Source organism: Adiantum capillus-veneris, chromosome 10, assembly GCF_014529385.1.
Source record: "Adiantum capillus-veneris isolate H3 chromosome 10, ASM1452938v2, whole genome shotgun sequence".
Classification (NCBI taxonomy): Eukaryota; Viridiplantae; Streptophyta; class Polypodiopsida; order Polypodiales; family Pteridaceae; genus Adiantum; species Adiantum capillus-veneris.
Window position 1 is genome coordinate 144,585,804 of NC_140940.1, and position 23,493 is coordinate 144,609,296.

Below are 23,493 nucleotides of genomic sequence, written 5' to 3' on the forward strand. Positions count from 1 at the left end.
GTGGACAACTTAACTGCTCTACTTGGAGATACGTCTTCAATGATAAACGGTCCATTTCCCTTTTTCTTGAACTTGGGAATGTGTTGCTTAAGTGAATAAACTAAGACTAAGTCCCCTTTTTGAAGATTTTTGTGACTAGATATGAATAAAAAAATTGTTTTTGCTTTTGTTTTTGTGCATAGATGTGAGCTACAGTTGTTGTTAGCCTTTGCTCATCAAGCTTTTCTAAATATTCAAGCCTCTCTGACAATTCATGTCCGATTCATTTAAGATCTTTAGCTACCCTTAGTGTCAACAATAGAAATTCTATCGGTAGTATGGTATCAAGACTATAAACAAGATTAAAGGGTGTAGCATTCAAAGCTGTCTTCAATGAAACTCTATAAGCCCATAGAGTGGCATGCAGATTCATTTCCCAATCAGTTTGTCCTGAACTAACCACTTTAGTCAATACCGAGCTAAGAATTTTATTTGTGTGCTCAACTTGTCTATTTGCTTGTGGATGATATAGGCGGATTTGTTATGGATGACCATAAATTCATTCAGCAGATACTCAATTACCTCATTGAGGAAATGAGTTCCCCTATCACTGACAATTTCTTTTGGAAGTCCATATCTTGTGAATATATTCTCATACAAGAATGCAACTATGGTTCTAGCATCATTCTTCCTGGTTGCCTTAGCCTCCGTCCACTTGGTCAAATAGCCTGTAGCTACAATGATATATTGAGCTTGAGTTCTATAAGTAGGTGGTTGTATTGGACCGACAAAATCTACGCCCCATTTTGAAAAATCTCTAGCCCCTATCATTGGTCTTAAAGGCATGCTATCTACCCTTGTTGGCATTTTTGCTCGTTGGAATGTATCACACCTTCGAACATATTCTTTGGTATTTGCAAAAAGTGTTGTTGGCCACCATATGCCTGCCATTAAAATTGCTCAAGCGGTGGTTTCACTAGAAAAGTGACCTCCAGCTAATCCAGCATGTGCTTGTTCTAGAGTGGGTATATATTCATCTTCATTTGCACAAAGACGCAAATGTTGATCCTTTCCTCTCCGATGCAATTGGTTTCCAATAAGAGCATAGTCTCTTGCTTCAATTTCAATAGCTCTTTGGCGGAGTTTACTCATATCCTCCGAAAATGTTATGCTTGCTAAGTAAGTAACTAGATAGTTACTCCACTTAGGAATGAGTGATATTTGAAATATTGTCACATGAGGTATGGGTATTTGTTTCTGGCATTGAAGATAATATTTTACAAATGAGTGAACATCACTCCTCATGGTTGGCCAAAATACTCCAAGTCTCAAGATCCGTTGCATAGTTTGATCTTCTATAAAGTAAAGTCCTACTATGGTAATGTGTGCTTGACTTAAGTATTGGGTTTTATCCTTAAAATTAATACACAAAATCAATATTACGTCTTGATTTCTTTTGTATAGTCTTCCACCTAGTAATTGACACATAGCCAATTGCTCAGTTAATCTTGGTGTAATAGGAAGCGGTATTTGAGAGTCCACTTGAGCTATGGTCATCAATGAAACCATATTTTTAGACCAACGGGGTATCATTTCCACAGAGAACAGATATGCATTTGGTAGATCATCGTCTACCCCTTTTCGTGGTTCTCCTGAAATAATCCTTGATAAATGATCTACTCTTTGATGTGTGGTACCCTTTTTAACAACTACAGTGAAATCAAATTCCAGAGGAATGATGAATCATCTCATTATCCTGCATGTGTTGTGTGGCTTGTTGACCAAGTACAATAAATCTTGGTGGTCTACAAAGAACACAAATTTGTTGGCTAGCTGGTAATGTCTATACTTTTTTATGGCATAGATCATCCCTAATCCTTCTCTTTTGGTGGTTGTATAATTCTTCTCTGCCATATTCAGCTGTCTACTAGCATAATAAACGGAAAAATCAAATTTTTCGTCTCCTGGTTGAGCTTATATACAATGGAAATATTGGAAGCATCAACATGTATATGGAATATCTTATTCCAATCTGATGCTTTTGATATTGGAACTAAAGTGAGAGCTTGTTTAAGCTTCATGAAGGATTCTTCACACTCATCAGTCCATACAAAGAGTAATTTCCCATTTTTCTTGGGTACCACCATAATCGGAGACACCCAATCTGTGTGTTCAATTTCATAAATGAATTTGGCTTCCTTGAGCTTCTCTATATCTTCTTTGATCTTTTTGAAAAATGTTTCATTATAAGTATATGGCCTTTGTCTACTTGGTTTTGCATCATCTCTCATGAGTATGGTATGTTGACAAATTTCTGGATCAACACCCTTGAGATCTTTATAAGCAGCAAATATATCTTGGTATTCTTTCAGTAAGCTTAGCAAAAGCTCTTCTTCTTCTTCCGTAAAGTCATTGCAATGTAGGCAGGTCTAAGCTCTTCTTTCGATTTGGCTAGATCTATTTTCTTTGCATTTTCAGGTCCTTCATATGACTTACCCTGTTTTCTTAATTCCCTTACAGGTTGTTCGACTATGATTTTGCGATCTTGGAGAGTATATTTCTTGTGAGTCTTACCATACACCGAGCAACATTTTTCGAGCGAACCAAAATCTGAGTGAATATTTATATAGCATGGGCCCATGTTGTCCTATATGTAGTAATTTCAGTTGGGCCACTTCTCTACTCAGCATTATTAGGGTCCCATCCTCACCATCAAGGATGAATTAGAGGGGAGCATGCCACCTAGGGACCATGTCTATAGTTTTCCTCTATTCTCTCTCTCTCTCTCTCTCTCTCTCTCTCCATAGAGTATGAAAAACCACCCTTGAAGCCTAATAGAGCAGTCTCCTGTCTAATAGAGAAACCAAATCAAACCTAATAACATACATGCCACATGTTCTTTGTCTCTCCTCTCGCATGCCCTCATTCTTTCTCTCCTGCTACAAGTGCACCTTCTTTCTCCTTCTGATCATAGTACAGAAGACTATGTATTTTCTCTCTCTCTCTCTCTCTCTCTCTCTCTCTCTCTCTCTCTCTCTCTCTCTCTCTCTCATATCTGCACATGTGCTCATGAATGTAGGTTTACGTGGAAGCTATTAGGGGAGTAGGCCAAGGCCCAAGGTGCAATGTTACACAAACTAGGCAAGGCGTATGTGTGAGTGAGGGTTATTTGTTGAGAAAAAAATTGAGAAGAAGAGAATCTTTATAATATTTATAGTATCTAACTCTTATAATTGAGAGAGATAGGTAATGAGGGCATTGAGAAGAGGGAGAATGAGGGCTTGAGAAGCGCCATGTATCAAAAGCCTAACTATTGAGCCCATTTTGTAGATTCTTTGTAAGCTTAGTGGATGAAAGAAAAAGTGAAAGAAAAGGGAAAACGGAACCAAGAACATTTTCATGAATTTTAGAGCCAAGAATGTTTTCGCTGTAATGTTTTCATGGGTTTAGAACCAAGACTATTTTCAATATAATGGCCATTGTGTCTCTTCCTTTGTAGGTCCCTTTTTTTGGAACCGAGGTTGCTTGGCAATCTCCTCCTATTGGGAGGGAAACCTTATGTATCTCAAAGTGAGCTAATGCGCAGAGAGCAAGGAAAGCTCTAGTTCAGGGTGGAAGAGATGGGGATGGTGCCAGGAATTTCAATGGGGAGTTTATTACAAAGGGGAATATTTCTATCCACACCCCCTCCTCTCGGACAAGGCTCATCTCCAACACGCCTCTACTCATTGGCCATGGGAAAAGTTATCCACAGGGTGTAGGGCCTCACAAATCTGATAGAAGGCCCCTATGGCCAGTTCCTTGAACATGGTAGTTTTATGGAGAGTGCGAGCAATTGGCCCCTATGGTGGCAGGTTGCTCGCACATGGTAGTTTTATGGAGGGTTCGATATCTATTGATGGGCCTCATGTGCATGTTCTAGTCAGGTGCAAGGATCTGTGTCAGATTTTTTTTTTGTCCCTTTTGATGATCAAGATCTTCTCGGAATTATCTATTGATGCCTTTGTGGTCAATCAACGGACATTCTAGGGTGGGGTGATAACATTCCTAGCTGATTGACATCCTTTGCTCAACTTTTCTTTTTGTTGTGTGCTCTCTACAGGTGGCTCTTATATAAATTAGTCTTTTCTCAGTAAGGGTCTCCCTTATTAGCCCTTGGTTGTGGTTGTTGAAGTGGCAAGGTAGTCCTTGTCAGCAGTCTCTTGTGATGTGGTCTTCAGTTGCCTTGGCTAGGATTGAGTAGGGCTTCTCTTGTAAATTTTTTGATTATCAATACCTTCTCCACTCACTATTTGTATGGGAAAAACAAACATTAAAAAAATTCACACAAATGCTTCCCCAAAGTTTAGTCACAAGAATCATTGTTCGAGAAAAGTGTGCCTCACTTTAGCCTTGAGCGGGTTGAAAATTCAAAACAGTTGGTTGAAGGGAGGGGGAGAAGCACAAAATCCACTTGGTAAATATAAGAAAATATACCGATTATTTAGAAAGTTTCCTATTTGAATCTATCCTAATGGGAGTTTTGTATGTTTGTGAAATTGATTTTCATGGAACGTTGGCAAGAATATCCACCATTTCTTATTAAGTACCTAGGCTAGACCATAAATAAACTACTAGACTTGTTAAATGAACTACAATCATGAGATTCCTGAGGCTTTGGCAAGACCAATAGGAGGTCAACACGCTCTAAGGTAGATAGATACCTTCATGCCTTGGAACGGGAAAAGGAGAAGCAAAGAAAGGAAAAGGCAAAACGGTAGGTACGCAGCAGGGAAGACCTCTGCTTGGATGCGGGGCAGCTAGACAAGGGAAGCCAAAAGGACTCTGTGGAGCGAGTAGGGTGTCACAACGTTCTTTTGAGGGGGAATCATATGAGAAGCCTTCCATGGCTTTTAAGGGAAAAAGGGTGAAGTGGCACACGAAGGGGAGAGAAATAGGGAGAGGAAACAATGGTGAATATGAAGACACAAAACGAAGGAGGGTAAGAAAATGAAAAGGAAGAGGCTATCGTGGAAATGAAACAAAAATGCAAGTGGATGGGAGACAAACTCTGAGTGATAGTTGAAAGTGCTATCTCAAGAGACAAGCAACGTAGGTGACCAATAGATTTTTTAAGGGAAAATTTCAAAATACACTTCTAATTTGAGGAAATTCCCAAAATACCCTTCAAATTTCAAAAATTCCTAAAATACCCCCGATATTTTGTCATAATTTCCCAAAATGCCCCTCAAATTTTTCAAAATTCCCAAAATACCCCTGGTTGTGAGATTAAATTTTTCCAAAGATAAAAAAATTTGTACCATTCATAAGAAGACTGATTATCTATCAATACAAGATACTAAAACTAGAATTTGAGTAGGTTACGTCGGCCTTATTTTTAGATATAATTGCGTTTGTTTAGATATAATTGCTTCCTTATTTTTAGATATAATTGCCCTTTTTTGCGAGGTAATTTGTGAAAAATTACATGCTAAGCACTCAAAGCTGGATCTTGATTGTCAGAAAAGAATAAAGAACTGTTAAGCTTGAATAATCCAACCAAAATAGATACAAGAGTATTTTGGGAATTTTTGAAATTTGAAAGGTATTTTGGGAATTTTCACAAATTAGAATGATATTTTGGTAATTTTCTTATTTTTTAATTATAAATATAGGGGAGCCTTGCAACCACAATGAGCTCGACAACAAAAAATGATGATTTAGGACGACATCGACATTGAAAGTTTGATTGTTGCATGTAGCTCACTTTGAGAAAGTGAGTTTACTTTAACTCAATGATTCAAGTGGAATCCGTGGAGATTCTTGGTAATAAGTTGAGTAAAAGGAAAAAGAGAGAGAGTTTTAAAAGAAAGAAAACCTCCCTTAAGATATGCATCGACCCAATCCTTCGAGGGAGGTTTTTTTTTTTTAGAACTCTCTTAGGGTGCGCACATGATGTGCATTCGTTCAACTTTTCGTTTGTTTTGCACATGAGCCCGCCACTAATTTGTCTTCACTTTAAACGTTTATCGTTGTCAACGAGTGAAACTTTGTGGCTCTCCAAGAGTCGCTCGTTTAGAACGCATGCGAGGATAGGAGCTCTCAGCCCACTCTGAAGTAACGCAAGAAGCCCCCTAAACCAGGTATTCCTCCCCCGCCCCCCCCGCCCCCCCCACCCACAACACACACACACACATAACGAAGCATGCGCACAGGAAGGAAGCACAAGGCTTTTGAGAATAATTTGTTTGTAGCAAACCTGTGAGAAAGAAGTGTCAAATCAAATACAAAAAGAAAGGCCTTACTTTTGAAAACGATGGTGCTTCTTCAAACCTTTGCTTTTTCATTCAATTTACATAGAAATTCAGTTCACACATACTGTGTAAATGCTTTGGAAGATGGAATTGAACAGTCCCTTTATGTTAAACTTTAGCAAAATATTAGTACGTTCACACACACACCAACAAAAATATACACAATCGTTTGCACACACACATAATCAGATATGCAGTCGATCAAAAATTTCATATCAAAATTAATCAACGTTTGTCGATGATTTTGTGACTACACCAGGATGTCGACACCACCAGTCGTTGTTACTGCGGGCTTGCGTAGAGCGAGGCAAGGGCGGAAGTCCACCTCCTCTCTACCTAGTTGGGCAATCCACCAAACAACGTTGCAAACAGGTCTCCATGATGATCTTGAGGAGTATGTTCCTCTTTCACAAGAGAACATCTCGCTTGATAAGTTCTCTTTCATCGGGATGATGGATGAAGCAATGGCCACTCCTCCGAAATCAAGCATCAAGGCTAACCTCTCCCAAGTTGAGGATGACCATCCATCTGACTCTATGCTTCAGGACGGTTTACATGATAGTATACAGGAGGACATGACTACACCAGTTGGGAATGCTTCTACACCTATGGGAGACACCCAAGGAGCCACAGCAACTGCGAAGGCTCTAAGCGGCCAAGAGCAGCTGTTGTCCATTGGGATGACAAGAGTACACACACTCTTTTGCGAGTGTATGAAGAGACTTGGACACACATAAAGAAAGGGAACTTCCGCTCCAAAGATTGGGAGGACCTTACCTTTGCACTAAACAGGGATGTCAGCGGCAACTACAATCCAGAGCATGCCCGGAATCGCATTGACATTTTGAAAAAAACGCACAAGAAAGAGCTTAACAAGCAGAATTCCTCTGGGGCATCTCCTAGTTCTTGGCCACTATTCAATATGTGTGATGCGCTATGGGGAAGGACTCCAAAAGCGACTGGGATTGCAGGTGCCTTTGATAGTGACAGTCGTGGGGCTACATCCACAGCTACACCCATGGACACTCCGATTGATGGTGAGAACCAAGAGGGTGGAGCCTCATCTCAAAATCCGCAAGTGGATCCCTCATCCTTTCCAGTATATTAGTCGACATGGTTTTCCAAGCATCCTTCTGCAAGGTGTGGTGGATTTGAATAAGTTGTTCTGGAGTGTAGTCTGCAAGGCAGCAGGTGGAGTGCATGATTCTACTCACTTCAAGGACAACATGCTATACGGAAAATTGAAGCGTGGTGATGCGCTTGATGGTCCTCGCATATTGTTGCAAGGTGAAGTAATTCGGCCATATCTTCTAGGAGATTCCGCATACAAAGCAAAGACATTCCTAGTGAAACCTTTTCGCATTAAGGCGGGACAATTCATCAGACAAAAGAGAGAGTTTGACAGAATACTCTCAAAAGGTAGGGTGAAGGTTGAAAATGCTTTTGGTCTCTTGAAAAATCGATGGCGGATCTTGCGGGATTTGAATGTCGACATTACTTTTGCCCCGACTGTAGTAGGAGCATGTTGTCTTCTCCATAACTATGTCCAATTATGTGGAGAGGTTGAACCGCAAGAGCAAGACGATCCACATCCTAATGACGAGGAGCCATTGCATGAGGATGGCCCTCTCGACCATCGCGATTTAGCTTCACGAGTAAGAGCTACTATATTTCGATATAGTAGCCTTCAAGCTGCTCGAAATCAGCGAGGGTGATGGATCATGTAATTTTTACACTATACACACATTAAGTATGTTCTTAGGAGGGTTCTTTTATGAAGTGTGCGTTTGATTACTATTTATGTTTTTTGTAGGTGTTCGTAAGAGGGAGTGCGGTCATGGAGGATTCTGCTGCGTTTTTTGCTGGAGGACATTATGATGGGCAGCTACCATATTGAGATTATTGTATTTTGTATTCAGTGGTTGATTCACATTATTTTATTATCGTCATCGATATTTATGGCAATTTGTATCAATTATTTAGCATGTAGCTGTTGTTTATTTCTTGCGCGTCACACATACTTTCATGTTGTGTTGTGATGCGATGTTTTTTTCCAACAAAATTCTTTTACTATGGTAATTGAAAGTACTTATTTGCAGGGACAAATGTGTATATATGTTACGTTGATTATGTGTGGAATTCTTTTGACAATGTTGTATTTTGGGTTGATCGGACTGTTCGATCGAAATGCATGTGCACGAAACACAAACGGACGAAAATCGTTCGTAGTTCGAACGAACGTGGAGCATGTGCGTGAACCTTACTTTTCGATCGAAACGTTCACAGCACTTTTTGAACGAACGTGTGCGCACATGTGCGCACTACATCTCTCTTTTCTTTTACTCAAAGAAAGAAAGGTCACTTTAGCTCTAAATTAATTAACCAACAAAAACGCTCTCTCTCTTCTTTTTACTCAAAGAAAGAAAGGTTTATTCAGTTTCGGGAAAAGGGGCCATTAAGTGGTCGGTCCCTTGAAATGTACCGGATATGCTCCCAATAAGCTATATTATTTGCGACTCAAAAGCAAGAGGAGGTTACATAAATATTGGTCATCTCGATAGTGGCGTATCACTAGTAGATTAATCAAAATGATATTCGAACCTTTTTGGCCCTACTCATTTCTTTACTCCCTAGGTTCACCTTCCTAATGGTGCCTGTTTTTTTAACAAAGGAAAAATATTAGCTACTCGCATTTCGTATATACTCCTTTGATGGAGGTACGACCATTGTTGTGAGGTCCCTGTCTCGAGAGCTTTTGATTGCACCCATTCTTGGTCAATTTCATGCAATAGACAGAGAGGGAAAATCTCTTTTGATTGCACCCATTCTTGGTCAATTTCATGCAATAGACAGAGAGGGAAAAGGGAACCCTGTTAGATTCTCCACTACTGGTCCTTTTACCCTAGTGCTAAGTTTGTTGACCTTCAAAAGAAACCTCCCTCTAAGGATCTACGTCAATGCAGATCCTTTGAGGCAATCTTTTTTTAAAACCCTGTGTGTGTGTGTGTGTGTGTGTGTGTGTGTGTGTGTGTGTGGGGGGGGGGGTTACGACACTTGTCTTAACTTTACCCTCTCAATTTTATTTTGCTTTGCTTATCCAAAGGGGATCTTTGCTGATTCTTAGTCAAAAGAAATGGGTTTAGCCCTATTTTTGGGGCAACTTAACCATCACCAAAATATTTTCTTTTAATATTCTAAAGCAATTCGTGAACTAGAAAATAAAACTCACTGGCCCCATTTCCATCACACGCTCTACACAGCACCCCTAGCCCACCTCACCATCGCTCGCAGTCCACAGTGCTTGCCCGCTTTATCTTCTCATGCTCTATAGCCCCACTTGTCCTAGAAACCACATGCCCTCTTGCTCGCTAATATGCATGCAATTCTTTGAAATTGTCGTCGCGGGCTAATAGAGCATGCACTTCCAAACCGCACGCCAAGGTCCAAGGGTAAGACATTGCGATGCAAGACACTATCTAGATAATGGCATTTGAATAAAGTAGAGATGGAGGGCCGCAATTCAAGACACTATGCAAGTAGTGCACATCATTCACTAGACCATTGTAATGTTGAGACTCTGCTCTCACCCCATGCCCTTCAATCTTGTCTCCATAATGGCTTGCACATGTCGTAGTGCAAGATGAATGTAGTGATGGTAGCCCTCCACCCCTACCTACACAATGGTGAGACCATTTAGAGAAAAACAATCTCTGTCCCTCAAAGAGATGAGAGGTTCTATTTAGATTCTCCTTAATAGAATACCTTAAAAACTTTTGTGAAACTTTCTCTCTCTCTCTCTCTCTCTCTCTCTCTCTCTTTCTCTCTCTCTTTTTCTTTCTTTTTGTAGTAGATAAATAGACCTTTCTTTTTATCTCTTTCTCCCTTTTTATACCAAATCCAAAAATGAATAGACTTTTGTTCTTGAAACTTTTCAATGTGTGTTTTTTTAAAAAAATCTCCCTCAAAGGGTCTGCCTTTTTTTAACTAGAGAGAGAGAGAGAGAGAGAGAGAGAGAATATGTGGGTAGCTCCCCACACCCTCCTTTTTAAAAAATAAAGAATTTCCTCAGCCCCTTACGTTGATGCATGGGGCTTGGGGAGGTTTGTTGGGGGGGGGAGGGGGGGGGGGGGCTTGAGAGTGGGGGGATAAATTGAGATCCTTTACAATTTATCTACAATGGGTATCACGTATGGAATCATGTTGCAGTGGCTGGCCACCAGTGTAACTGGCATGATTTTGTTACCCAGGGATTTTGGAGTTTGATTTTTGGATTTTGGATTTTGGATTTGAAATGGATATATGTTGGCAGATATTTGGACTCGGATTTTTTGTGTGGGTTATCACGACACTATTTATGAAATTGGATTTGAGATTGATGAGAATTGATTATGATGATTATGAGTGTGACCAATGATATCCTAATTCATCAGGGTATGACATATACTGCTTATTCTAGTGGTATGGGACATTAGAATAGGTAGTATGTGGATGACGGCAAGCATAAGAAATGTTGTCCAATTTTATGGATTTTTCTTTTACTTTTTGCTACAGATTTCTAATCATTGTTTTTGACAAGTACTGTTTGCAGATTTTTATCTTCGCAATTGAGGACAATTGCTTTGCAACGGAGAGGTATGTTATGGAATTGATATTTTATTATTTATTGTAGCTGTGATAGGTGGAAAAGATTGGACCGAGCTAGGCCTATGCGAATGAAAACATATACATTGTACATTTTATTATTCAAGTGCTCTTTTATGAGCTTTGGCCATTTATGACCGGCCGGCCAGTTTGTAACCAATTTGACCATTCAAGAAATCTATAAAACAAATACGTGCAAGAGGGAAATGGTCACTCTTGCACGGGGGGAGATTGCACCCAGTGTCTGTGTATTCTTCGCTCCTCTCTTCTCTTCTCTCTCAGCGTGCCGACGTAGCACACCGCTCTAGGAGGTGCGCCTGTACGTGGTTCTCCTACTCTCTGTCGCTCGCTGTCTTTTCTCTATTCCCGTTGTTGGGAAACAAGCAAACTGAAACACCTCTATAGTGATGTCACCCGAGAGCGTTGAAAGAGAATTACAAGACACCAAAATCTTTGCAAAATCCCTTTGAAACACCACAAGTCCATTAAGAGTAGACCCTTGGGAATTTACTAGCCGTCGCCCACCCAAGAGACTATGTCACATAGGAGCAAAACCCTGTCAAAGCACGGATTTACAGCACACGCCGACCAATGCATATGAAGACAAGGGCCTCCCCTTTCACCATTGAACATCACAAAACCAAACATCAATTCCACAATTCATAGATACATGCCCTCCGAATCACAATTTGCCACTAGGCTGCCATAGCCATAACCCTGCAGAGAACTAGCCGTAACCTGATGAGCACAACTCCAATTGGGACACTTTAAAGCTTGAGAGAAAGCTTGAAAAATGACTGGCGAGAAAGATAAAGATGACCAAAATTGATTCCATACGCCACCATGAGCAAAATTGACGCAAACAAAAAGCTGTCCCAGCACGACTACACGTAGAGAAGGCTAGTCGGGGCAAAAAACTGCATCCAAAAGCATCCACAACGATCCAAAACCTGCAAATTTCTGATGTTTGGCTGAACTTTTTAAGTTTGTACATGAGTTTAAGTTATATACAAGGATCACTTCAAAAAACTCACTCACGGGCACTTACAGTAGCCTAACAGCTGTCACTAGACTAGCGACTTGCAGTGCATGTACATGTGCTTGCTAAAGAAATCTAAAAACCCCACAAAAACAAATCCCACACACACTTTTGACATCGAGCTTCATGTCCGTATGTATAAATTTACAAAAAACGGGGTGTCAGAAATGCGCCCAACAGCGTATAGCTTGGGTTATGTGCTTGTGGATCTTCCAGGTATGCATATTTATTGTTTATGATTTGTAGTGCACGATTCTCCGTATTTTGCAGGGTTCTCCGCGCTTCCGTTTGTTGCAGTAAATTGTCTAACCAAACTTCCTCTATAGGGGCTAAATTCAAATTTATGCTCCCATTATTAATCTCTCTTACTTTTTTCCATAAATGTCTTGGCCAATCTTCCTCCACAAACAGAATTCCATCTAAAGCATCTTCACTGTCAGGCACTAAGAGTTTTGACTCTTTAGTTTCAAGGTGGGGTTCTACCACCACTTTGGATTTCTCTTTATTGGTTTCTACCACAAGCTCCTTGGGTTTTGCTATACTCTCAATCTTGGGTTTTTGTTTCTCCAGCAATTCTTGAGTAATCCTTACCAAATTTTGATAAGCTTCAAACTTTGGCTGCCTCCATGTCTGGAGAAGGATAGTATTTCCATTTGTTTTCCATATTTTGGCCTGCTTTAAGTTTTGCTTGGAAAGCTTCCAAGGCTACATTGATTGGTTCAAAAATTCTATCTACCAAAATTAATCCTCCAGATTTCATTGTGGTTTCTTTGATTTCACTCCCAGTTTCTTTCACTTTTTCCTGGAATAGTTTTTTGGCTTTTTCTTCAATTTCATCCTTTTGCTTCTGTTTTCTCATCTCATACTTTCGACTTCTTCTTTTCTTGGTCTTTTGAGAGGAAATTTTAATATTCTCCGATTCATCAGAGGAGTTATGTTTGTATTTCTTAGCCTAGCCTCTAGTGATCACCTTAATTGGAACAATAGGTTCACTCTCTAAAGAGCTACTAGGCATCACTTGGACTATATTCACCACTGTTTTTTCTTTATTTAACGGATTTTTTTGGATGGTCTTCAGGGAAGTGTCCACCCTTTTTGCAACATTGTGTACAAAAAGCTTCAATTGGCTTAATGTTCTTGTCAGGTTCTGGGCATTCATTTTTCGAATGATCATCTGCACCACAACTATGACAGTTTCCAGTCCTTGGCTTACCATAGGAGGTCTAACACCTCGATTAGCCACATAGTATATCGGTGTAAGCTCTGGTGTAGTATAAGTCATAGGTTCTTTCATTGAAGGTGGATGTGAATTATACCACTCCCCTTCTACCATTACTGTAGATGGACTAGGCTCAACATAAGGTGTAACAAGTACTAGTGCTTGTTCATCCATGACTCCTCCTGAATACATGTACTTTACAGGTACTGCATTATGTTGAGGATATGGAGGTTGTTGACCCAAAACTGGTTGTGGTCTTTCCATACCCATCGGTGGTCTTTGTGCTAGGGCCATATTCGGTTGATATCTGTACATGGGTTGTCCTTGTGGCCTCATGGGCACATATTGAACATTTCCATCATACTTTGGTCGATAATAGCACTCATTGGTCTCATGGTTTGTCCATTTACCCTCAATAGCTCACCATTTTTGTGGTCTAATGGTTGTCCCTGTTGAGGTATCCCTTACCCTAGTCCTCTCATAGCTGCTTTTTGCATATTATCCTTTTGAGCATGTCTTCTATGGCTACAAGTGGTGCTGCAACAGCCGTTCCCACTTGTGCGGGTTTTGAGGATGCTGTTTTCTCACTCTGAGTATCCTTAGGGACATCTTCTTCATTGAAAATATCACAATTGTCTCCCAAGTCAATAGCATCTGATACACACTCTTCTAGGTCATGTGCTTCTTGCTATACAATATAGCACGAAGTTCTTTGTTTAGCAATCCCTCTAGAAACAATGACACTAATATTTTTTCTACTGGTATTTCTAGTTCTGAGCATCTTGCAATGTACTGCTTCATCCTAGTTACACAATCCCTAACAGACTCACCTTGTTTCTATTTGAAGCTATAAATTTGAGCTACCATATTATGTTTGATCCCAATTTTGAAACATGCAGCTGCAAATCCCTGAGCTAATGTATTTAAATCCATGATTGACCTTGGTGGAATGTTTTATAGTCATGTCAAAGATTTTCCTTCTAAAGTCATTCCAAATCTCTCAAATTGAGTGTGAAAATCAAATATGCATTCTGCTCTTAGCACTTGCTTGAAGCTTGCTAAGTGGTCATATGGATCCCCAAATCCACTGTGTTTTTTGACCCATTTTTTAAAATCAACTGGTCTGACACATCTGTTTGGCTTAGCTCCAACTCTTCTGGCAGTTGGTCCTGTCTTGAGTCCTTCAAAACAATCTGGTGGAAATAGTGACTCATGTAGTCCTGGACTGGCTTTAATGTCACTTGGTTTTCTTTGTGATGAGGTAGGTTTGGGTTTTTTAACATTTCACCCATAAGATCTCTCGCGGAGTTCCTCTCTTGGAATAGTTTCTGGTCCTTGGCCCAATATCCAATCTCTTATAGAGTACCCTTGGTATTTGGTATATTCTACTTCCTCATGACTCATCATAACAAAGTTATTTTTATAACAATCCCTAAATAGGTAAGTTGGTAGATATGTTGAACCTTTATCTTTGATTTTGAAGAAATAGATGATCTTCATGGGTGTTAATTGCCCTGTTTGGCATGAGAGGTCTATAAAAGATCCTTGACGTTCCTATCCTCCCAACAATAGACTCCGATCCTAGGATTATCTCTGCTAAGCCATTTCAAAGGTTTTAGATCAACTTGATCATATCCCTCAAATTCTAAAGTCGGTGGATCCTCTTTTGCTACCATATTTGGAATTATGGTATTCACTTCTAACCCCCATTTGTCTATCACATCAGGATTTTCAACCTTTATGGTACTGAGTCTCATTTTTATTCATATACATTTTTCCTTGTTTGTTTATTTTGATTTCTTCTTCTAATTTGAATAAGATTTACCAATTTATCAATTGTTTAGTGTTCGCAGACTCGGTTTTCAAGACTTAAGTCTCACTTTGTGATCCAAATTTCACCAAATTTAATTTCTAGATTCTACTTGATATCCTTGAGCTTGTGGTATACTCAATTGTGCAAAAATGTTGAATTATGAAGCAGATGTAAATAATCATAATTATTTACTTATGGGATTTTTTTTTGCAACTTTTTGCCAAAATGTTGATACAACCAAGGTAAGCAACTCAACTTAAGCTCCCTAGCCAAGTTTCATCAAGTTTGGATAAACTTTGTTCAATTTGTCAACAAGTTTGTGTCTGCAGACTGACTTTACAATCTAGGCACAACACACCCTCAGGGGGGCACACCTACCAACACACACCTGGAAACACACGTACAACAGTAAAGAAGAGAAGGACGAATTGACACCAAAATGTAGAAATGACGACTCCACTTTGATCCAAACAACCATGTACATTTGGCTACAACTCAGATCCGTCAGCACACACATCGATGAGCTCAAGAAATTGCACGAGCAGCCCTCACTAGTGCCACAAAGAAACATAGCCCAAATGCCCCAATGGTAAAAATATTATTGGAAAAAAAGCTTCTTACAATTCCAAAAAAACTCCCCTTATAAGAGGTGATAACCCCCCCCCAAAAAAAAGGTATATCCTACTTGTGCAGCTCCTCTTGAGCTCATTTTAGCATTTGATTACATTCCATACAAGTGGCTAGTCTTTTTTTAGTATATACGGGCATGATGGGATACCTCGGCAAGTTTCTTTCCTCTCTCACACAATTCTACATGGGAAGCACCCCATCATTTTGGTTGTCAGGATGCTGTTACAATGACTAGGGAGAGCCTCACCCTCATAAAAAGTCCCACGGTGTACCTTCACAGTCTCAAAAGGTGACATCAAACCAAAGTCAAACAATCTTGAGCCCATCTCATGGAGAAAGCTTTAGTGATCACCCTAAGAAGGGGGGAGCTGCAAATCCATCAATCTCAACTCATGTACTAGGAAATGCACCATTTAGGATCCCTAGAACTTCTAGCCAATAGACCCCTTCAAAACAAAAACTATTGAAAGATCATATGGTTGTTGGAAGTTTCTCGTTGACCCAGATTTCCTCAGAATCTGATGAAAAATGCTTCTATGAAGATCATCAAGGACAAAAGTTTCAACTGGTCTCCACAAGTCAAAGTCAAAAGCCGACAAATACCATAGTGTTCAAGCAATTGCATGTGACCAAGCTCACACATGCATATCAAGATGTAGATGGTAACAAATATCAGTAGATATTAACCTTTTCGGAAAAAAATGACAATGGTGTGTATATATTTGATGTAGAACATAAAACCTATTTGCAAATTGATGACCATGAAATAGAGTTTGAACAAGAAGTTATAACTAACAAACAAGGAGGATCTTATACGGACCCATAAGGGGACTATGTACATTACAAACAATCTAAGCATTGTGGACAAATGGGGAAACAAGGCTGAAAGTTATTAAATTCCAAAAGAGGACATCCTAGAAGGACCACCTTCCACCGGACTATAAGATTTCAAGTTAAACAACTCAAGGATCATGAGACACTTGGAAATGGACAACATAGCTTAGGAATCTTTTATTGGAAGAATACAGAGTCAAATGAAAAGTTATGAGTAAAAAATCCAAGACCTATACCACTTCAAGATAGCAATATAGTGTACATCTTTATGAAATACACAAGAGTTATGGGTAAAAAATGCAATACCTATACCACTTCAAGATAGCAACATAGTGTACATCTTTATGAAAGATAAAGGAGTTATGCTTGTCTTTAGGTTTTGGGATGAAAAAAACAATGGGCTTACATCCATTACTTGGGAGGATATAGAGAAAACTTTGTATCAAGAATATTTGGTGAAACACTATAAGCCCAAATTTAGGGAAAAGTGGATATTTCAGAAGCTTTCATCGGTAGCACACATAATGAGAGAGGTTCCACAATAATCCATCGTAAGCCAGAGAAGTTGATGACTTGATACCACAAGATTGGGTCAATGGATGGACCAATGAAACTCTTGACATGAAAATAATGTGTGACATTAGATCTAAATGTGGGCTCAGTCTAACATCACGATACTAGACTTGTGGACCCAAATCTAACATTTGAACCAAGTGTTGGGCATAGAGTGTATATACATGCTTAGTAGAGCCCATAGCTAAAGTCAAGGTGACGCATCCAAACCTACCACTTTTCCATTCTCAACAAATTGTGAAAGGGTAGATACATCCATGATCCTCCACTTGACCATTCTAAACAAGGTGTGAAAGCGTGTATGCATCTTAGATCACCACTTTGCCATAAAAATCAAGTTATGTAAGAGTGATCCAATCTTAAACCCACCCTTTGGCCATTCTCAACAAGTTTTTGAAAAGATGATTGAGCATCCTAAATCCATCCCTTAGCCATTCTAAATCAGCTATGGAAGTAGATCCATCACATGATCTTTCTTAATAAGTTTCTAGAAGAATGATGCATTTACATTGACCAATTGGACCTTCTCAACGAGTTGCAAAGGATGGGAACATTCTAAATCCACCTATTGGAAATTCTAAACAAATCATTTAAGAGTGAATGTATCCTAAATCCTCCATTTGACCATTCTCAACAAGTTGTTAAATAGACGATAGAGAATCCTAAATCCATTGCTTAGCCATTCTAAGCCAACTATAGAAGATCAAGTGTATCCTAAATCCACCACATGGCCAATCTAAACAAGTTCCTAAAATAATGATGCATTTAGATCGACCACTTGGTCACAATTAACAAGTTGTGAGAGGGTGGATGCATCCGAAATTCACCACTTAGCTAATATAAACAAGTTGTGAAAGAGCATGTGCACCTTGGATCCACCACTTTGCAATTTAAAAACAAGTTATATAAGAATGATTGCATTCTAGATCCACCATTTGGCCATTCTCAAGACAAAGAAAATCCACCACTTGGCAATTTTAAAGCATTTATTAAAGATCAAGCGCATCATAAATCCACCACATGGCCATTCTAAACAAGTTCTTAGAAGGGTGATGCATTATTTCAAGAATTAACCACCTTTCCATTATCAATAAGTTGTGAAAGATGGGTACATTCCAAACCCACCACTTGGCCGTTCTCAGAAAGGTGTTTAGAGTAATCATATCGTAGATCCACCATTTGCTCATTCTAAACCAACTATGGAAGATCAAGTTGCGTAAGAGTAAGTGTATCTTAGATCCACCATTTGGTCATTCTCAACAAGTTGTTGGTTAGTTGGATCATTTTAAGTCCACATTAGCCATTCTAAACCAACTATGGAAGATCAAGTGTATCTTAAATCCACCACATGGCCACTCCAAAAAATTTTAAAAAGGGTGATGCATTTAGATCAACCATTTGGCCATTCTCAACAAAATGTGAAAGATTGGGTATGTTTCAGATCCACTACTTGGCCATTCTAAATAATTCTTTTACGATTGAGTGCCTCTTAAATTGACAATTTAGACATTTTCAACAAGCTTTTGAATAGACAAAGCATCTTAAATCCATCACTTAGCTATTATGAACCACTTGTGGAAGATCAAGTGTATTGTAGATCCACCACATGTCCATTGTAAAATAAGTTATTAAAATGGTGATGCATTTAGATCTACCACTTGGCCATTTTCAATAAGTTGTGAAAGGGTGTTTGCATTTTAGATCCACCACTTAGCCATTCTAAATAAAATATAGAAGAGCATGTGTATCCTAAATCCACCTTAGGGTCATTCTCAACAAGGTGTTGAATATATGGTGCATCCTAAATCAACCACTTGTCCTTTCTAAACTAGTTATGGAAGATTAAGTGTTTCCTCAATTCACAACATAGCAATTCTAAACAAGCTCCTTCAAGGGTGATGCATTTAGATCGGCCACTTGGCCATTCTCAACAAGTTGTGAAAAGGTTGGTGCATCCCAAATTCACTACTTGGCCATTCTAAACAAATTATGGAAGATTGTGTGCATCCTAAACCCACCACCTTTTTCACAAAAAAAAAGTTGTGGAAGAGTAAGTGTATCTTAGATCCACCATTTGGGCATTCTCAACAAGTTGTTGAATAGATGATGCAGCTTGAATCCACTACTTTGCCATTTTAAACCAGCTATAGAAGTTCAAGTTTATCTTAAATCTACAACAAGGCCATTTTAAACAAGTTCATAGAAGGGTAATGCATCCGAATTGATCATTGTGTCACTCAACAAGTGATGAAAGGGTGGAGGCATTCTAGATCCACCACTTGGACATTCTAAAAGTAATGTGCAAGCTTGTATGCATCACATATCAGCTACTTGTCCATTCTAGAAAAATTCTTAAAAGGGTGGGTGAATCCTAAATCCATCAATTGGCCACTTTAATAAGCAAGGCGTCATGCAAGATGCACCACTCGACCATTCTTAACATTTTGTGAAGAGCAAGTACATCTTACCTCCACCACATGGTCATTTTGAGCACACTTGAAAAAGCAAATGCATCCTACATCCATGACATGGCCACTCAAAAAATTTATTGAATAGAAGATGCATTGTAGATTCACCACTACGCTAGTCTAAACAAGCTGTGAAAAAGTAAGTACATCCCACATCTAGCAATTGCACATTCTAAACAAATAGTGTAAGGAAGGATCATCCCACATCCACAAATTGGCAACTCTCGAGAAGTTTTCAAAAGCTGTGGATGCATCCAAAATCTACCATCTGGCCATTCTCAACAAGTTTTGTAAGCGTGGGTGAATCCTATATCCACCACTCAATCAAATTGGGAAAGAGCTAGTGTATCCTTAATCCACCACTTGACAAGGACTGTAGAGGCTTTCAAGATGTACTCGCAAGCGAAGGCTAATTATCTTCATCTTTGAGTTACAAACTTACGAAGACATGGTTATGCATATCATGTGTGTGTGTGTGTGTGTGTGTGTGTCTTCCTATGTTATAATTTACATGTATATAATATCCTTTATGATTCTTGAAGATTGCACAAAAAATCTGATGTGAGCACTTCTTGCAACACATCCATCGAATCTTAGTATATTGCCAAGATTCGTTGATGGTTGCCTCCCATGCAAGTTCATTTAGTCTTCCATGAAAACCCTTTTTAGGATGATAATATCACGTAACGGCACACAAAAGTGTAGGTTCCCTTCAATGCATGGTTGCAAGAACTGGGCCATACACAAGGAGAAAATCTTGTGACAAGTAGTGCTATAAGTTCCAATGTTAGGACTTGAAGGCCTCCCCCGGTTCTTTCTAAAGATGGGCATGGTGGGAAGCACTACCCTTCCTTATGGAAGGGCCCCTTCTAGACAAATACCATAACTATCACAAGTAGATTGCAATAACATAGCGAAATGTTTCATGAAGAATATATGAAAACATCGTGTTTGGAAAATAAAATTAGTGAATTTTTTTATTTACAAGTCTGTGTAGGTCAAACTAGAGTGTTGGAGATACATAAAGATTAAACAAGACTCCTAAATTGGTAGTTTCATTGTTATAGCCTATTAAGGTATCCGTGTTATATGAATTAGATGTAACACAGATGCCATCTCAAGGTACTCCCCTCCCAATGGGAAATACCGATACCTATATTAGGAAACAAGCCCTTCTAAATTCGGCTCTTGTGTTGGGGGGGAGGGGGGAGGGAGAGAGAGAGAGGAGCTTGTGGGTCTCTCGTACATAGTGCGGCCATCTGTGAGAGAGAGAGAGAGAGAGAGAGAGAGAGAGAGAGAGAGAGAGAGAGAGAGAGAGTTTTAACGTCTTAGGAAACTATCCCAAGAGACCTTAAAAATATAACCGACGAGGAGTTGAACTCAAGACCTGTTATTCAAGAGAGAAGCTATGCTCTGTAATGTCTACTCCGAAATTACCAAAGCCTAGTAAAGGGCTCACGGATTGTAAATCTTTGATCAATATCTACAACCCTTTTGCTCCAATGTCCATATTCGAAGGTAGTAATATTACAACTCACAAGAGCAACAATCCATGCCGACATTTTCCCCCCAAAAGGGAATCACCAGGTCAATACACAAAACTTACACATTACCCACTGTTCAAGCAAGCACCCCGACAGATGGATATGACTTCACTACTATTCAATACTCAGAGACTCGTCTCCAAAAGCGTCAATAACTTTTTCCTGTTTACTACCCGAGTACTTACTACCCTTATGTAAATGAGGCTTTGCTTGCCCTTATTAAATGCTTGCTTCTGAATGAGGATAAACAGCTATGTAGCCGAGCCCCATAACCCCAGTATGGCTTATCGACCTACTATAAGTGGAGAGCATTCGAATACTTTCCCTGCTCACGACTTGTACAGATCCAGGCTCGGGATAGCATGTCGTCATTCCCACAATATAACCAGCTTCATTGCCCACCTCAGTCCCATTTCCATAGAGTGGGATGGAAGTGCAGATCTCTCGGCCATCCTATCAAAAAACAAAAAGAGCTCCTGGTTACAGCAATGCACATGCATGGGGTATATACGGCAGGAAAAACATACATTTTTCTGCATAAGCTACATACAGTAGCTTATATGCTCCATGCTTATATACCTCAAAATGCACTAATTATACTCATACAAAGAGATGATCACATCATACAAGAGAAGACGTTCTATGCTTGTACATGCCAAATACAACCAAAAATGCCACTAAAGCTCATTATAGGCCCTTCAACCAAGTTGTACACATTACCTGACCATACATGGCACCACCAATTCCTCCTGCGTGCTGATGTGAAACCCCATATACAACATCCCCACCAATAGGAACCTCCATTACCGACTCCTGCACATGCGTACACTCGGATGTGCCACCATTTTGTGAAGAGCAGGAAGGGACATCATACTCAACCTGGGCATTCAAAAAAGAATATGCATCAACACCCCAACCAAGCAACGAAAGACTCATCTATATGATGTACTACAAAATCTATCAACAACAAAGAACATGTTTACCTTGCATAGAGAGGCTTCATATGTGGAATCAAAAATATAGATTTTCACAGGCAAAATGGCATCGCTCCAATCCAGATAATGCACCGTATACTGCAAATAATAAGTCCGACTCTCACCCACATATCCATCCTTTAGTTGGCAGTGCACTCCATCATAACAACAAAGGAGGCCTCCTTGGTATCCATCCTTTATGGGTCTCCCATCTTCGCCAACAGTTACATTGTAAAGATCGCAGCGACATTCTAAACATCCAAGGGGATTCACGGTGCCGCGTGTGTCGATGGCGTGCACATTCAAGAGCCATGCCTCATTATCATACTGTCCAACTTCAATTGCATAGGGGCCAGGAAGCCATGTACTTGTCAAGCGAGTTTCCGACCCGAGGCCAAAGAGCTGGCATAGTGCATAGTCAGGGCAAACACCATCATTACCCAGGATTGTTGACGATGACATGCCATTACTTGAGCTAGCGCTAGTGTTCAAGTAGTTGTAGACAACCCAATGATGCAAATAAACTTCATTGAGAGGCACCGAGTTTCCATCCTCATCGATCACTTCTGCGTCGAACGCTTTGATGCCAATGTGCCCTTCCACAAAAGTAGATCCAAAATAGAAGGTATTCTGCACTTCGCCAGGTGCAAGGGTGAAGGCCGGAGACCTGAATGTGGCAGTCTTCACATCCCCTTCAACACTAGGAAATATGTGTGTGGCAAAGGCGGGCAATGTCGTCGCAAGTGTGCTTACAAATAGCAGAACAAGACAACCCTTCAATGCTTCCATTTAATTCCTACAAGCACAAGAAATACTGCAGAGTAAGCGCATGCAGAGCAATACAAAGAACGCACCTCTCTCTCTCTCTCTCTCTCTCTCTCTCTCACTCACTCACTCACACACACACACTTACAGTCTGAAGGAGCGGGCTGCTGGACGAGGTGGGCGAGAGGCGATGAAACTTACGAGGCAAAAGTGATGTTTTCATCGCCCCTGAGTCTAGGCTCTAGAGCGCTTACGCAAGGGGTGACATCTCTACGAGACTCTACCTCTCTCTACACCTGGCGACACAAGAGAAGAAGAAGAATACGAGGAGAGTTGAACTCTAAAGACATTTTCAAATATCACCCAAAGTGGCACTGAACATATACGCACCGTGTTTAAATTTTCACCTGCTATAATAGTCTCTAGTGGCTCTACTTTTACTTTCCATTACATAAAATCTTAAGACTTAACCTTAACCACTAGGCTACAAACCTAAGATACCCTTGGAGGTGTCCATAAGAACTAAAAAAAAACAATAACCCCCTCCCCTCCACCCTTCCCTTTTCCTTTCTTCCCCCCCCCCCCTCCCAAAAAACTAATTAATGGTTTCTCAAAAAGTCGTTTTGGGGACCTACTAACAACCTCGAATTGTATAAAGTTTCTCCCTACTTGGATGAATGATATTAAAATCATTCATTAACAAGATTGCCCCCCTCTCCTC

At 39.9% G+C, this 23,493-nt stretch overlaps 2 protein-coding genes across 3 annotated transcripts; one reads left to right on the forward strand and one right to left on the reverse strand.

Annotated features, from left to right (window-relative positions):
- Positions 1-6,011: 6,011 nt before the first annotated feature.
- LOC147449788 (protein ANTAGONIST OF LIKE HETEROCHROMATIN PROTEIN 1-like) lies at positions 6,012-8,362 on the forward strand. Of its 2 annotated transcripts, XM_086522695.1 has the most exons (3): positions 6,012-6,101; positions 6,532-7,995; positions 8,086-8,362. In XM_086522695.1, exon 2 carries the CDS (start codon positions 7,202-7,204, stop codon positions 7,985-7,987), a length of 786 nt encoding a protein of 261 aa, XP_086378821.1. In that variant the 5' UTR covers positions 6,012-6,101; positions 6,532-7,201; the 3' UTR covers positions 7,988-7,995; positions 8,086-8,362. The 2 variants fall into 2 exon arrangements, with proteins under 2 accessions (XP_086378821.1, XP_086378822.1); XM_086522696.1 differs by lacking the exon at positions 6,012-6,101 and having other exon boundaries at positions 6,300-7,995.
- A 12,496-nt stretch (positions 8,363-20,858) lies between these two features.
- On the reverse strand, positions 20,859-23,010 carry LOC147449789 (uncharacterized). The gene is made up of 5 exons (XM_086522145.1): positions 22,921-23,010; positions 22,761-22,803; positions 22,017-22,699; positions 21,754-21,912; positions 20,859-21,486 (listed from the first exon to the last, which is right to left on the reverse strand). Exons 1-5 carry the CDS (start codon positions 22,993-22,995, stop codon positions 21,253-21,255), a joined length of 1,194 nt encoding a protein of 397 aa, XP_086378271.1. The 5' UTR covers positions 22,996-23,010; the 3' UTR covers positions 20,859-21,252.
- Between the last annotated feature and the right edge of the window lie 483 nt (positions 23,011-23,493).